Source organism: Ursus arctos, unplaced genomic scaffold, assembly GCF_023065955.2.
Source record: "Ursus arctos isolate Adak ecotype North America unplaced genomic scaffold, UrsArc2.0 scaffold_8, whole genome shotgun sequence".
Lineage (NCBI taxonomy): Eukaryota > Metazoa > Chordata > Mammalia > Carnivora > Ursidae > Ursus > Ursus arctos.
The window spans coordinates 63,079,710-63,096,818 of record NW_026623100.1 but is presented as its reverse complement, the minus strand read 5'-3'; the positions used below and the strand labels follow the sequence as shown (position 1 = coordinate 63,096,818).

At 39.2% G+C, this 17,109-nt stretch overlaps 1 protein-coding gene across 7 annotated transcripts in view; it reads left to right on the top strand.

Annotated features, from left to right (window-relative positions):
- The window catches only part of CLIP4 (CAP-Gly domain containing linker protein family member 4), a 68,517-nt gene extending 53,428 nt beyond the window's left edge, over window positions 1–15,089 (top strand). For 5 of the 7 annotated variants that reach the window (XM_057309263.1, XM_057309262.1, XM_057309261.1 and 2 more), the window contains 3 exons: window positions 1,074–1,138; window positions 6,869–6,941; window positions 12,921–15,089. In XM_057309263.1, coding sequence (XP_057165246.1) covers window positions 1,074–1,138; window positions 6,869–6,941; window positions 12,921–13,236 — 454 coding nt within the window. In that variant the 3' untranslated portion in view covers window positions 13,237–15,089. Of the gene's footprint in view, window positions 1–1,073; window positions 1,139–6,868; window positions 6,942–12,831; window positions 12,851–12,920 lie in introns of those variants that run through there. The other 2 variants (XM_026478231.4, XM_044390954.3) reach the window with 2 other exon arrangements.
- Window positions 15,090–17,109: the final 2,020 nt, after the last annotated feature.

Sequence of the window (17,109 nt, the reverse complement as noted above, 5' to 3'; positions counted from 1 at the left end):
TCACCCGGCTTTCACTGAGGTCGTACCTTTTCTTCTACTAATATCTAAATCATCCAATATTTCCTTGCAGAAATTCCAAGAAAACTTATGGACTAGATCTAATCTTATCTCTCTACCTACTTACCTATTTTTTTTGCCTAGGTGGTCTTCATCAGCACAGTATTAATCTTCTTATTCTTAGTTCTCACAATTAGGTACTTATTATTAATGAACTGATCACTTTTAGAATTAAGTTCTTCTGAACGACCCATCACCACCTAATTATCTGTCCTCTTCATCAAGTCCTATTCATTGCGTTCATCAGTCTCTCACTGATTGCCGTAGTGTGTGTGTCACGTAGAAACCACGCACGTGAAATGCGAGGTGGAATTGCCGACATTGCGAGAGTTGCAGGATTTCTAGATGGTGACCAAGTGTCCTGCAGGAAGCAGGCTGGCAGAATGAAGGCTTTGTGCGGGTCAGGTCAGTAAACAGCGGAAAGAAAATGAGACTGTGAGCATTGGCTTTTAAACAGTGAAGAATGATTTGAATATTAAAAAATACAGACAGACCTGTCAGGAAAGTTACCTTTATGGTTGTACTGAGAGTCAAATACAAAGTAAAGGATGTTGAATTGTATTTAGCCATGCAATTTTATCAGAAAATCACATGCATACACAGACTGAGTCAGTATCCTTTTTTTTTTTTAATTTAAAAATGTGATGTTTTTATAATTCTGATCGAACATTTAAATTTAACATAAAACAAATTTCAGATTTTTTTAGTTTCATCTTTGAAGATAAAGTTCCAAAGAAATAAAGTCAGGTCCCTATTTTAAGTGAATTTATGTTAAGTTGCCTTTTTCTGCACTGCTCACCCTTAGATAACAGGGCTCTCTTGGTTTTGTTATTACCTGTCTTCTCCGCTAGCTTGAAGTTCATTCCTGGCTCCCAGCGGATGCTCAATAGATGTTTGTTGAGTAGGTGAAATAAGAAATAACCATCAGTGTGAAAACCTCACTTAAGAGCCAGGCTTAAATCTGAAGACCTGCTACTTCTGATGAGGTTTGCTAATTAGGTTTGTTCTATTCACAGGGTAACGGATTCCCTGGATACTCTCTCTGAAATTTCTTCGAATAAACAGAATCATTCTTATCCTGGTAGGTTTACACAGTTTTATGTTCCTAATAATTATTCCTTTGCTTTTATTTATCAAAAAATTTTTTATTGTGAAGTATATGTGTATACAAAAGAGTATGTAAATGCCTTTATATATCTCACGTAATGATAAAGCAAACATCTGTTACGTGCCCCCTTGCTGCAGATGACCTGAACAGTAGTCCTCAGTAATCCTCAGATTATGAGCCTTGAATTTTATGTTAATTATTCCCTTGATTTTTAAGATATCTTTATCACCTATATAAAGATATATGAATAAATAACATATATTATAAAATGTGTATATGTTTAATTGTCGTTGGCTGTTCTGTTAGTGTTCCAGTAAAATATATTATTCATTCTATACTTGATGGGTATTTGTATTATATTTGTTTTTTTACTATTACAAACTAGACCGTTGCACACATTTGCCAAAGTTTCTCCAGGGTTGCGAGGCATGGGCCATGCAGATCTTCAGCCTTCCTAGGTAGTGGCAGACTGTTTGCAGGGCCCGTGCCCACGAGCAGGGGATGAGAGACTCTGCAGCCCCTTATCTCACCAACACTAGTCCTGTTTGATTTAGAAGTCTTTGCCCATCTGATGGATTTAAAATGTATCTCGTGGTTTTAATTTGCATTTTCCAGATTATAAATGAGGTTGAGCCTCATTTTTTTCATGTTGATCTATCATATGCATTTTCTGTGACATACATGTTTAAGTCTCTTGCCTGTTTTTCTTTTGGTTGGTTTGTCTTACTAATTTGTAGGTTTCTGTATATATTTTGGACACTAATACTTATTGCCAGTCTGTGTGTTGTGACTCTCTTGCTTGCCTGGTTTTTGACTTGTCTTTTGCCTCTCCCCACCCCCACCACCCATTTGGTGTCTTTGGATAAGCAGATATTTAAAAATTTTAAGTAGTCAAAATAGCAAACCCCTGGGACACCTGGGTGGCTCAGTTCGTTAAGCGTCCGCCTTCGGCTCAGGTCATGATCCCAGGGTCCTGGGATTGAGTTCTGCATCAGGTTACTTGCTCAGCGGGGAGCCTGCTTCTCTCTCTGCCTGCCTCTCTCTCTCTTTCTCTCTCTGACAAATAAATAAAATCTTAAAAAAAAAAAAAAAGCAAACCACTATGTTTTCCATGTTTTATCTTAGGAAATCTTTTCCTAAAACAGACCTCACACAGATATTTTCCTATATTGCTTTCTAGAAGTTTTGTTTTGTATTTTTGCTTTTCATATTTATCAATTCACCTGGAATTGATTTTGTGTATAGTGAGGGTCTAATTTCATTTTTTTCCATAGGATAACCATCTGTGTAAGAGTGATTTGTATAACTAGTCCTTAAATATTTGTTGAGATTAATTTCATGGCCTGTGAATTTTCACCATTCTGATAGATGTGTAGCAGTATCTCATTGTTTCCATTTGAAATTCCCTGATGATGTATGTAATGTCATATTAGTTTGCCACAGCTAGCATAACAAAGTACCAGGGATGGTGTGGCTTAAACAAAGGAATTACTTTCTCAAAATTCTGGAAGCTAAAAGTCCAGGATCAAGGTGTTAGCAGGGTGGGTTTCTTCTAAGGCTCTTGCCTTGCCTTGTAGTTGGGGATCTTCTTCCCATTTCTTAACAAAGTCTTTCCCTCTGTATGTGTCTGTGTCTTAATCTCTTTTAGGTGTCTAACCTCTTAAGGACACCAGTCATCTTGGATTAGGGCTGACCTATTTCATTTGATTTTAACTTAATTGCCACTTTAAAGGCCTTGTCTCCAAATACAGTCACATTCTGAGGTACTGGGTGTTTGGATTTTAACATGAATGGGGGCACAATTCAGCTTGTAACAGAAGTTGAAGATCTTTGCACATATTTGCCATCTGTCCATTTTCTTTGGTGAATTGTTCATTCTGGTCTTTTGCTCATTTAAAAAATTATGTTCATTGTCTTCTTATTGTTGAGTTTTAAGTATACAAAATTTTGTATACTTTGAATGCTAGACCTTTACCAGAATGTGTTTTGCAAATATTTTCTCTAGTCTGTGGCTTGTCTTTTCATTGTCTGAACAGTTTATCACAGAGCAGAAGTCTTTAATTTTAGTGAAGTCCAGGGTATCAATTTTTTTTTTTCATGAATTGTACTTCTGATGTTATATCTGAAATGTCATCATTGAACTCAAGGTCATCCTGATTTTCTCCTGTGTTATCTTTTTAGGAGTTTACAGTTTTGTGTTTTCTATATAGATCAATGATCCAAGGAGTTAATGTTTGTGAAAGGTGTAAAGTCCGTGTCTGGATTCTTTTTTTTTTTTTTTGCATATCTTAGGACTATTTGTTAAAACGTCTATCCTCCGTTGAATTGCCTCTGCTCTTTTGTCAAAGATCAGTTGACTATATTTGTGTGGGTCTCAGGGCTCTCTGTTCTGTTCCTTTGGTCTATTTATCTTTCACTAATAACCACATTGTCTTAACACTGTAGCTTTATAGTGATTCTTCAAGCTTCTTCAGTCTTCTTGATCTTCTCCCTCAATCTTGAGCTAGTTATTCTGGACTTTTTGCCTCTCCATACAAATTTTCCAGATAGTTGGTACCTACAAAATAATTTGTTGGGATTTTGATTGGGATTGCACTGACTGTATAGATCAAAAGAGGAAGAACTAACATCTTAACAATATTGAGTCTTCCTATCCATGAACATGGAATACCTCTATTTAACTTATTTGATTTCTTTCATTAGAGTTTTATAGTTTTCCTCATATAGATTTTGTACATGTCTTATTAGATTTATACCAATATAATTCATTTTTTGGTGTTAATATAAATGGTATTGCTTTTTAAATAATTCTTTTTACCTTATATCTGCTTTCTTTTGGTCAAGTATTTGCTTAACATATCTTTTTCTATCAGTTGTCTTGTAACTTTTCTATATCCTTATGTTTTTGGAATATTTTCTAAATAGGATATGGTTGGATTTCACTTCTTTAAAAAAATATGGTTTGACAATGTTTGCCTTTTAACCTGAGAGTTTCACCTATTTACATTTATTGTAACTACTCATATATTTGGATTTATTTATGCTGTTTGTTTGCTATTTTTTCAATTTTTTTTTACTTGTGGTTTTCTTTCTTGACTTTATTCTAGTTATATACCTACCCCCTCTTGTTCTTGTTCCATTCTCTACTTGAATAAAAGTTATACTCTATGAATATACCTCTTAGGAATTACCATAGGTACTTTGACATACATATTTTTAGCAAAGTCTAAAGTTTAATCATCATGTGTGCTCTTTCCCAAGTGACAGAAAATCCTTATAAACTGAGTTATTTAGTTTCTATTTTATTTCCGCCACAAATTTCGCATTATTATAATACTTTTTTTCTATAATTAATAACCAGTATTTAATTTGCTCACATATTTACCAGTGTCTTTAGTCTTTATTCTTCAGAACTTTAACTTGGGATCATTCTGTTCCCACCAAACATATACACACACACACACACACACACACATATATATACACATGTACATATATACGTATATGTGTGTATATATATATATATATATATATATATATATACATTAAAGATTTTAATTATTTAAGAGAGAGAAGAAGCAAGCACAGAGAGAGAGTGAGAAGGAGAAGCAGACGCCCTGCCAAGCAGGGAGCCCAATGCCTGGCTTGATTCCAGGACCCTGGGATCATGATCTGAGCCGAAAGCAGATGCTCAACTGATTGAGCCACCCAGGCGCCCCTACCACATGTATATTTTTTGAAATTTCTTTTAGAAAGGGTCTGTCTCTCAGTTTTTGTCTTTTCTAATGATAGTTTTACTGGGTAAAACAATTGGTGAAAATTTGAGTTTGAAAGATGTTTTCTCCCTGTACATTGACGATATAATTTTATTATTTTCTGTCTTTTGTCACTTGTTTGAGAAGTCTGCTATGAGTCTGCCTAAGCTGTACTTCTGTAGGTGATTTATCTTTCTTTTTGACTGCCATTAGAGGTCTTCTCTATTTCCTTAGTGTTTTGTATAGTTATCGTTTTACTATGATGTTGCCTAGATGGCGGTTTCTTTTTGACTATCCTGTTTGGTATCATGGGTCTTCCTGGATTTGGGAATTAGCATTTTTGATCAATTCTGTGAAACTCTTGTCTGTATACTTAAAATATTTCTCCTTCAATCTTTTTATTATCTCTTTTAGAAGCTCTGATGAGTAGTGTTAGTAGACTTTCTCACCTTCCCATGCCTCTTTTATATTTTTCACCAGAAATGGACTGTATTCTAGACATCTTCAGCTCTATCTTCGTGTTTCCTGATTCTTTCTTCAGCTGTGTTTATTCTGCTGTTTAATCCAGCCACCAAGTTTTTAGTTATAAAATTTTTATTTCTTTTTTCCTTTTCACAAATCTGCTTTGTAGTACTTATTATCACTTGTTATTTCCCCATATTTTTAAGTTTTTCTTTTATGTCTTTAAATATTTTAAATATTGTTATCTTTTATGTTATATAATTCCATATCTGAAGTCTCTGCCAGCCTAACTTATGCTTTTGCCAGTCTGTTTCTGTGAGCCTGTGGTACCTTCTTTCCTTGTGAATTTTGTAATTTATTATTGTGAGGTACTTATTCTCAGAATTTAATGTACAGGAATTCTTTGAGGCCTGGTTGATGCCTCCAGAGAAGATTGTATTTACTTCTGCCAGTTACTCCTGGAGGTGCTGCCAACCTGAGACTACTTTAATTTGCATTCCCTGCAGTTATTTTTTATTACATAGATAAAACGGATTTGGCTCTTGATCACAAATTTCGAAGGGAGACGATTTTGCCACCTTCTGAGCATTAAGGTTGACACAAGCCACTTTGTTTTGCTTTTGTCAGAATGGTGTTTCATTCTGTTTCTCATTTAACCTTCAATTGAGGGTGGGCTGGTTGGGATCTGCATTTTAACCAGGAGTCTTGTGCTAGAGTCCCCCTTTCTTTAGGCCCCAGGCTTTATGTCCTTTCCCGTCTCCTGTGCAGCCAGTAAGGCAGAAGCCAAAGTTCTCTAGAATTTAGTGGCAGTCCTGCGGTACATCTCTTTGAAATTGTGCCTTTGTATCAGCTCAACAGTACATATGTATTTTTAATTATAGTCATATAAAATTATACTTGCTTTGATCAAGAGATTGATTCAGCACATCTGGTCTGCCAAAACTTTCCAGAACTGGAAATCTTACTCTTTTTAAAAGACATCTTTTTAAAAATGTACCTTTCATGAAATCTTTTTTTTTTTAATAACTCTGTCATTTGGGGATGCCAAGAATCATAAACTCTGAAATTTATTGTTCAGTATGTTATAAATGGCATATTTAGTGATAGTGTTTTTAAGCCATTTTATCCTTTCTTTCATATGATTTATCAAGATTACAATATTTGAGAGTAAAAAGATTCAGCTTTATCAGTGTCTGATTTAGTTTTATTTGGTTTTCAATAAGTTTTATAGTAAAAACCTCCAAATGGAATGTCATGATCTTAACTTATTTATGCATATGCATCGTTTGATGAGAAAGGTAAGATAAAAATTTGTCAAAATATCTAAACCACTATTCTGTATGTACTTACTTTCTTTGCCGTGCTTCCAAAGAAACACTTGATAGAATAGAACACCTATAGAAGAAATGATATAAGATAACTTTTAATGAGGACTGCAAATTTGTGATTTATTTTTTCCTCTTTTGACCTTCACTTTGACATTTAGGTTTTAGGAGAAGTTTCAGTACGACTTCTGCTTCTTCCCAAAAAGAGATTAACAGAAGAAATGCTTTTGCCAAGTAAGTATTAAGAAGATTTAGAAAAATGCTTCTCAAGATGAACATGACAGGATTCTGTGAAGGAAGAAAGTAGATTTTGTACCTTTTGCGTTGCTTGGTAGAATTCTAGCGCTTACAAGAAAAGGTGCGAGGAGTGTATTGCAGAGTCCTCCCTCCTTCCCCCGCAAGCTCAATTAAAAATGTCACCAGTGACTAAGAGTAGTATGCTGCTTGTATTTTCAGAGAGATTTAGTACCGTTAATAAGCGTTGGAGGAATTTACATTTTGTGTTATCATTGAATAGGGTGGATTGATTTTTTTTTTAAAGATTTTATTTATTTATTCGACAAAGATAGAGACAGCCAGAGAGAGAGGGAACACAAGCAGGGGGAGTGGGAGAGGAAGAAGCAGGCTCATAGCGGAGGAGCCTGATGTGGGGCTCGATCCCATAACGCTGGGATCACGCCCTGAGCCGAAGGCAGACGCTTAACCGCTGTGCCACCCAGGCGCCCTGGGTGGATTGATTTTAAACTTTATTTAATTAGTCAGAGATTTGATTTAATATTTTCAGCAACACATGAAAGAAATGTCAGTTCTGTTTGCATAAAGTGATCTTAGTATTATTTAAAAAAATACTCCTTTCTCTCGTAGAAGATACTGCTCAAAATGCTTTTGTTGTTGTTTCTTTTATAGAACCTTTTTTTTTTCTTTTTCATTTATATTGATTTCCCTCAGACCCACTTTACTCCCCCTGATATTTTTCTGACACTTTTGGAAGCTTTTTTATTTTTAGGGGAATAGGAGTCTCTTCTAGATTGATTGGGTTAAGGAGTTCTTTTTTTATTTTAAAATTTTCCAGTTAATCTGGAGGCTAATGCCCCGGAGCTGTGGGGGTGGGGGGGTGGGGAAGGAAAAAAAGACTGGCTGAGTCGGAAGGCACACTTGCTTAGTGTGGTGCTCCGGAAGTCACTAGAAAGTGGAGCCCAGGCACTGGAACCAGATAATCACCTGAGCAACAGGTAGGGGGTTTATATAATCTGGCCAGAAGTTCCTCGAGGCGTCACAAGGATCTGAACGTTCACTTGCCAACCCTGATTGTCCTAAGACACTGCTAGGTACTGTTTAGCGGGGTTGGCTAGGGGTGTTGTTTTTGTTGTTTTCTTTCCTCCAGACCTTCACCAGTGTTGATGTTGAAATTGGTCTCCTCACTTGAGTAGCTGAGTGTGTTAAGGGCAGAATGGAAGAGACCTTTGGGATAGAAAGGACCTAGGGGCAGGGGGGCAGTGTCAAAGGCCATGTGAGATGCTGGGGGTGGGAGAGAACGATGTCCAGGGAGCCAAGGGAAGGATGAGAAATGGGAACCATGGGAATTATGCAGCAGGTATGGGTAGACACAAAATGTGAGGACCTTCTCTTTATTTTCTATAAAAATCAAAAGAAATGAAGTTTTACTGATACTTGTACAGATTGAGACTAGTATCTGTTTAAAAAAAAAGATACTCTTTTATTGAGGGTATAAAATCAGAGGAAAACATTGGGTATTGGCAATTTTAAAAATAATTGATTTTCGCTTATAGAGCACAGGACGAAAATGTTTGGTGGCTGCTGTTGTAAGGAGCAACAGGAAGACTTTGGGTGTTGGCAGCTATTAGGAGAGGGGCCTGTGATCTTGGGCTGGGGCAGACGTGAGAGTGACTCTGTCTTCTGCCGAGGGCACGGAGACGATCGGGTACTGTGCTGTGGCTTGGCTGGAGGATGATGTATACTGAAGACTGGGTTGAAAAATGAGTTCACTCAGATTCCCCACACACTGCCATTTTCTTGTTTATTCATATGGAAATAAATGATGCTTCCAGTAGAAACATGGAGAATGTAGCGGTATGAAAATTTCTGGAGAGGAAACTTGAAGGGTTTGTGCAAAGGACGTGCCTGCCCCACATGAGAGAGGCCGTGAAGAGAGGGGGACAGGATCTGGTTTTCTGCGTCATTTGTCGGGACGACAGTGATGGACGCATTTCATTCAGAGGGCAACATGATGGCAAGGGGCTTGCCGCAGTTCTGTCTTCAGAATTCTATGTGTATCTAATGCCAAGAGTAGCGGTAGAGAGGAAGGGGGCTTGGGATCTGAACCGGGCACCACAGCGACCTGGTAGTCAGGAGCAGTCCGCCCTCTCCCACCTGGCATCCTGCTTGCATCTGTGTCCCGTTGCCACACGCGCCCGGCCCGGTCCTTGCCAGCTTCTCTCTCAGCCTCTCTCCGTGTCGTCACGGCACGTCCCATCTGCGGAATCCAGCCGGTTGACACGGTTTATGTGGTCAGCTCAAATTTGAATGTTTTTCGGCAGAACTCACAGAGTTCATTCTGTTGCATGTTCCATTATGTCACATCATCCATTTGCATTCACTGCCTGTGCCCTGAAGCTTCTCGATTCTCAAACGCACGATGAAGCCCAGATTCACTGGCACAGCATCTAAAGGCCCACCTGCATGCAGAGCTCCTGTCTGTGTCCCTGACTTCGCTCTCGTGGTGATAGCCTCATCGGTGAGGCTCACGTGTCACTGCCTCGCGGAAGCTCCTTCCCTGGCCTTTAAGGGAGGCTGGAGTTCTTCCACTTTGTGCTCCTTCTGCACTGTATACAGTCTGTCTTGCTGTGTTGATGACATTTTACTGATTATTATGCACAGGTCTAGAGCCTAGCCCCGGGCCTGCCATTGCACATGTGCTCAGTTAACTTTTTTTTTAAAGATTTTATTTATTTATTTGACAGAGATAGAGACAGCCAGCGAGAGAGGGAACACAAGCAGGGGGAGTGGGAGAGGAAGAAGCAGGCTCTTAGAGGAGGAGCCTGATGTGGGGCTCGATCCCATAACGCCGGGATCACGCCCTGAGCCGAAGGCAGACTCTTAATCGCTGTGCCACCCAGGCGCCCCTCAGTTAATGTTTTTGAACAAGTAGCTCTGAAATGTACTGTAATTCAGAGTTTCTCACGTCCCTGAGTTTTGACATAACTTGAATCAGATCATCTTATTAGAATGTTAACTCTTCACCCAAACCATGAATTTTTGGTTTAGATCTTGAATTCATTTTTTACTTGTTTCTTTCTCTTAAAACTTTTTTGATTATGAAAGTTGATCGTACAACATTTGAAAAATTATAAAAAACTAAGTGCAGAATAAAGATCATCTGAAATTTTTATCACCTAGATGAAATTATTACTTTTGTTTTGGTATATACTTTCCCAGGTTTTTTCCTAAAGCATGTATCTGAATTTTAAACCAAGTTGGACAAATCATTCTCTACATACCCTTGGAAAGCTTTTTCCCTTAATACGTCCTGTATTCTGTAACCGTTTTCCTCGGTGTGGCTTTTGCAATGTTTTAAAAGACTGTTCTCCGATATGGAAACATTTTTTTGGCATAATAATCAATGAAAAACATCATAATGTAATACTAGATGCCAGACTTTTCATACATGTATATCTGTTTCCCTCCCTTCCCGTGTGTGTGTGTGTGTGCGTGTGTGTGTGTGTGCGCGTGTGTGTGTGTGCGTGTGTGTGTGTGTGCGTGTGTGTGTGTGTGCGTGCGCGTGTTCAGGCAGATATCCAGCTCTATTTCCTTGTGGTTCTTTCCTGTTTTCTAATGCATGTATTTAGCTGTTTAATTTATTTGGAATTTAACATACAGTGAATGGTAAGAATCATATTCTTTTCCCCCAAATGATTTTTACAGCACTCCTAGTTGAATGTTCACTCCTGTCCCTACTGATTTGAAGTTTCCTTTTTAATCACATAAGAAAAAAGATTACGTGTATTTCTCTAAGGTATCTTTTCGGTGTCATGCAGAAGTACATTCTTGTGCCGGAGCCACATTGTTTTAGTTACGGTAACTTTAGAATTTAACATGCTGGCCATGTAAATCTTTGCTGTGTTATTTTTCAGTTTTGTCTTAATCACTAATACCCATTTGTGGTTGTAGGTGCCTGGCCTTTGTGCTCGGACCGCCTTGCATGGGAGCCCCATCTGTCCCCTTCACCATCTCTCTGACCATAGGCAAATAGCTTACTTTTTTTGATCCTCAGATTCTTCTTCTGTTCGAAGGGAGATCATATATCTACAGGAGTGGTTTGGGTGAGGTTGGATAAGACAATGGATGGAAAGTGCCTGGCACGTAGTCGGTGCTCAGGAAATGATAGACGGTGTCCTTTTAATGTGAAATTTAGAATGATTTTGTGAGGTTGCAAACTATCCCTCTGGGGGGTGAATTTAGGGAGAATTGACACAGACATGTTTCTATCCAGGAGCAAAGCTTGTGTATTTTTCTTTTGTATGTTCTTCAGTAAAGGTTTGCGCTTTTCCCAACAGGTGTTATGTATCTTTCTTAACCTTATCATTGTATGTGTACATTTGTGATAAATCATACTTTCTTCCATTATATTTTCTAACTAGAATTCTATCACATATTGGCAGATGTGGCTTGGGGCAAATCTTTGGACCTCAGTTTTCTTACCCATAAAATTGGAGCGGTCCTCCTTTCTTACAGGGTCGCTGACGGAAGGAAACGGGACGCTGTGTGTGACAGCGTATTAGGAAGTAGAGACAGTGAAAGAGCATGAGTAGGACCCAGCTTCTTCCAGGCACCATGTGGTGTGGTGACAGGTCGTGCATTGTCTCTACACCGGGGACGGGGAGAAGGGTTTTAGAGGAGAGGTGGTAGGCGGATGGAGCGTGCAAGACTCCCGTGGTGGCGGGTTCAGGACAACTGTTTGGGGGAGTCTCAGGTCATATAGGGCAACAAGAGCCTGGGGGTGTTTCTATTGTGAGTTCCAGGCTCAGCGACCTCGCAGTGGCAGTGGAGGGAGCTCTGGGGCGGGACTGGCTGAGGCCTTGGATGAGCTCGTGGCGTGGGTGGGTGCTCGGTCGTTTCATTCTCAGGTCAGGTTGGTGGCAGGTGTTAAGAGGCAGGACGTTATAAATAACGGTTTGTAGAGAAAAGGAGAGGAGTCCTGCTCCTGGAAAGTAAGACCCTCCTTACTCTTAGTGGCAGGGGGGTGGTAAAAAGTGTGGCTGGAGTTCATTCATAGAAGATATGTATACATTTATTTTATAAAATTATAGATAAGCAGTTTTTAAACATTGTTTTTCAGGTAAATAAATGTTTAAAAAGTGAACAAAAGGTCATTTTAATTTACCACAGCCCTAACGCTATGTTTTTCTTTTTTCTTTTTTTTTTTTTTTGCTTTGATAATTGAGCGCAGTTAAACAGGTTATATAAGTGTATTTTTTCTAGTGGCTGTTTTACAGAAAGTAAAAATGTGTGTGTGTGTGTGTGTGTGTATTTAGAAATTGCTAGTGAAAACTTAAATCCTCATTAGGTTACTGTTGAAATAGCCAAGAGAGAGAAATTTTTCAACTGCTGAACAAAAGTGTATCCTACTATTGCTATTTAGAATAAAAACAAGCAGGGTGTGTGAGCGAACGGTGTTTTGCTTTGTTTTCTTTTTAAATTTTTTTTTATTATATTATGTTAGTCACCATACAGTACATCCCCGGTTTCCGATGTAAAGTTCGATGATTCATTAGTTGCGTATAACACCCAGTGCACCATGCAATACGTGCCCTCCTTACTATCCATCACCGGTCTATCCCATTCCCCCGCCCCCTCCCCTCTGAGGCCCTCAGGTTTTTTTTTTTAATGTTTTTTTATTATATTATGTTAGTCACCATACAGTACATCCCCGGTTTCCGATGTAAGGCTCGATGATTCGTTAGTTGCGTATCACACCCAGTGCACCATGCAATACGTGCCCTCCCCACCACCCATCACCGGTCTATCCCATCCCCCCACCCCCTCCCCTCTGAGGCCCGCAGTTTGCTTGGTTTCTGATGTAAAGTTCGGTGGTTTGCTTTGTGAGCTAACGGATGGTGAGCGCGGTGTGGCCCGGAGCCTGCCCGCCGCCCACGGGCTCCTGCTGACGCGGCGGCCTCGCCCTTCCCCCACCAGATCGAGACCCGCCCTGCGCCGCAGCTGGAGCAGCAGCACCGGGGGCCTGGAAGGGAGCGTGAAGCTGCACGAGGGGTCCCAGGTCCTCCTCACCAGCTCCAATGAGATGGGGACCGTGAGGTACGTGGGCCCCACTGACTTTGCTTCTGGGATCTGGCTGGGACTTGAGCTTCGAAGCGCCAAAGGGAGAAATGACGGAGCCGTGGGTGACACGCGCTATTTCACCTGTAAGCCGAACCACGGGGTCTTAGTCAGGCCGAGCAGAGTAACCTATCGGGGAATAAATGGGTCGAAGCTCGTGGATGAGAACTGTTGAGCTAAACTTCTGACGTGTTCGGCGAGCTCGTATACATACATAAAATAGAGTCCATGGCCAGTGGTTTATTTATTTAGCCATTAGTTTCGATTTGAAAATAGACTTATCTTCCTAAAAAACCAATTTAACAATTCAGAGACTCCTTCGGAAAGCTAGAAATCTGAGCTCGGGGAACCATGGTTCTCTTAAAACAAGTTCAAAGTAAGCATTTTTAAGAGCTTTTAAAGCTTTAGAGCCAAGAAGATTCTGAGACTTAGGGGGAAAAATGTGCCATTAGGTAACCAACTGATGTTGCTTACTGTTTCATTTTTGCACATAATACTGGATTTTTCATCCGCTCTCATTGTGAGAGTTTTCACAAGCTTTGGTTCACATATGACCTTCACGTACCTTTTTCTGTCAAGTATTTTTGGAGTTTTTCTTTCTGTACTAATAAGTATAATAAGAGAAGAGCGGCTCTATGCTTAGCGTAGTTTTCATATATATATATATATTTTTTTGTGAAATGATTTGCCCTTTCAGGAATGCCTCATCTAGAGCTAATATTAAAACTCTGGAGTCGGGTGGGCCTTCGAGGCTTTTCTGCTGAGCCTCTCAGCCATTGCCAGAGAGGGGAATGGAAGTTCTAGAGCAGTTCTTCTCTTACCCGGGTTCTCTAGCTGATGAACAGAGCTCAGGATAGAATGGGGGTCTCCTGACCCATGGCTTGTGCTCTTTCCTCTGTACAAAGTATGTAATCACAGATTTTTCTTCTGTGTTGGCACTTGCCTCGGCTGGATGAACTACAAAACCCCATCATTAGGTTTATGAATTCAAGTCATAATTGGAATGTTCTGCACATACTTGTCTAATTCCTCATTGGGCATATCTATAAAACACTCGAAGCACTTTTAAAACATAATGCACTTTCATCTTTGTGGAGAATTTGCCATTATTTCTTCCTGGGATATGAAAAACATTTAGAAAAATTATATTTAAGAGAAGAGAGTAAATTAAGATGTGTTAGGAAGAATATAATAGTTATTCATTTAAATGTTTATGATTTCTTGACGTTTTTGGTTCTTTTCATAAAACTGGTGTTTGCTCTCTTTGCTGTTTTATATTTTCAGTTGTCGCAGAATTCAGCCTGTTACAAAGCCACAGGACTGTATCATGTTTTTGTATTTCTTTTTGAGCACATGTTAACAAACTGAGCTTCAAAATAGTGATATAATGTAAAATGTTTGTGTTGTGGGTATGTTTTGATGTTTATGTCCTATATGTGTAAAGATTTATCTTTTATTGTAGATATTTAGCCTTTAAGCTACACAGAAATATTGAAACAGTTTATAAAAGTATCTCGCTTTGTGCTTAGAAATAATATGTTGAACTATTTTGCAATATACTATTTAAAATCTAAATTCTGTTGCTTTGCTGCCTTTTTAAAAAGAAGTGTGGTATTTCAAATATTGTCAGAGCTATTTTCCTGATAGACATTTGCAAAATATGGCTGCTTTATAATCAAGGAGTATTTTTATTGATTGAAGAAAATGCCTGTATTGCAATTCAGAAGTAAACTTATTTTATGATACAGCTTATTTCTTTAAAACTCTGTTTATACCTTAATATGAAATTCATGACTCCTCTGAACTTGGGTATCCATAATTCTTCCTGTTCAATATGAAATGCTCTCGGAAACAGTGATGCCAGCTCTAAGGTCAGGGAAACGGTTGTTCTCATGTTTAGAGTAGGGTCATTAAATCCGTATAATGTGTGTGTTTACGTATACATACAAGTCAGGTGTCTCCATTTGTGTTTTGCTTATTGAATGTCATTCACAGTTCAATTCTTACTAATAAAAAAAGGGAAGCTGTTTTGGTTTTGGGCTGTTGTCATTACCCTTCCTGCATCTCCTCTTCTCTCAGTAACTCAGGGAGCACGGGCCTCGTGCTTAACTTTGTTTTTGTCTTACCACGGTGACTTGGATTTGTCCTGTCCCTCTAGAGCCTTAAAAAGTATCATGCTTTCTACTCAGCAAGTCAGGTTATGTTTTTAGCCACCCCTAGTTTATCGTTTTGATGGACAGAGAGCCATTTAGGAGAAGAAGAACAGGTTTCCAGAGTTTTCTAAAATTGCTTCACTTTGTTTTATACCAGTGGGATTTCGTTTGTCTATTTCGCGTAGGATAGACTATTTTGAATTTAGATTTAAAAACCATATAAATAATTACCTACATTCTACTACAAAGCTTTATTTTTTACTTTAGGGTAACTTGGTGGGAATATTGTTAAGTGCTTAAAAGTATTCAGAGGCAGATGTTTGCCGACTCTGAACTCAGACGTTGTAGTCTTGGTCTGAGAAGCTTGCACCCTCCTCTCCAGAACTGTGTACCATCCCCCACCTCCCCCCGCCACTCTTTTTTGATTTTTCTCCTTAGTATGTACCATTCTTGGTCATGCTAGACTTTTTGCTGCTTATTTCTCTCTTCCCTCACTAGCTGCAGGGACGGATTTGACTGGTTCATTGCGTTACCCCTGACACCTAGAGTAACACCCGGCATCTAGTCAGTGCTCAGTGAATGCTTGTTGAATGAACAGAGGCAATGAAAGCCACTGATGGTTCAAAGCAGAGATATCTAACCAGCTTCAGACAGGTGGCCTCAAGAGACCAGGCCCTGGAACAGGTAACTGTGCTCGGTAGGGGAGGGAAGAGGACAAGGAAGGTTAGAATCATGGGAGTCTAACTTTCCCCCAGAACAGCGACATGCAGAGAAAGAAAGATGCCAGGGGCTGGGTAAGAGAAGGGGAGGAAGGAACAGCAGGGTCACCGGAGCCACCTGCCCGTGTTTTCCCTGGGGACGGCTTTGACTTTCTCTTTTGGTAGGACTGTAATTCAGAGAACATCGTCATATGTAGGGTCAAACACTGAGTGTGCACAGCTTTGGTCTCTGGGGCCAAGCGTTTTTATTTCAGAGTTTCATTTTGGACCTATCCACTTAGAATATGTGGTAATATTATTTAAGCCACATTGACCAGTGGCTAGAGACCCAATGTGTTAAGAATCATTCTTAATTAAGAAACGGATCTAGTGATTGTAACTACTCACCAGACGGTTTTTATCTAAATGATTGACTCTGAGACATACTATGTATCACCACATTGCAAGCCAATAGAATGTACTTTTTATTTTTCTTCATGCCCTGTGCTTCACTATACTTATAATACAAATACAGTAGTTAATACAAAACTCACATGTCACATATATTTTTAGTAATTATTTAATAATATTCCTTGATACACAGGCTCTTATTTACAAACGATGTGACATATAAGCTGCTTGAATATACAACGGACATTCCTAAAGATGCTTGTAGGTCGAACAAGTTAAATAAGGACACGTGAAGATTTTATTATAAGCAGAATATGATGCCTTTGCATAGGCAAAAAGGATTTCCTCTACCAAAATTTTTGCTGATGCTTCTTTTCACGGGAGGGGGAAAAAAGCGTATGCGGAGGAATTATATGGCTGGTGGGCACGTGTTACTGACCTTGCTGTACCGTCATTATGCTTAGTAGGAATGAAGCTGACTTTCTGCCTACAGCCTCTGCCTGGCAGAGAAGGGCACCAAGAGGTGTGGGAGCCTTCATTTTCCTCTTGTTCCTTTAGAATATCTTACAATGACTAGAATTTTCACGATAAAGCAGCAGGTTTCAGCATTTTCATCATTTACTACCCAGGGAAGTGTGGGGGTCGTGGTGGTGCTGCGGGGGGCCGTGGAGTTCTGAGTTATGTTAGCGAAGGTATTTTAGGTGTTTAAATTGAGGCTCTTAGCTTAGAATCTGTTCCTAAAGATCACTAGTTTCATTTAAAGAATGCTCACAAAGCTGGCGTAAA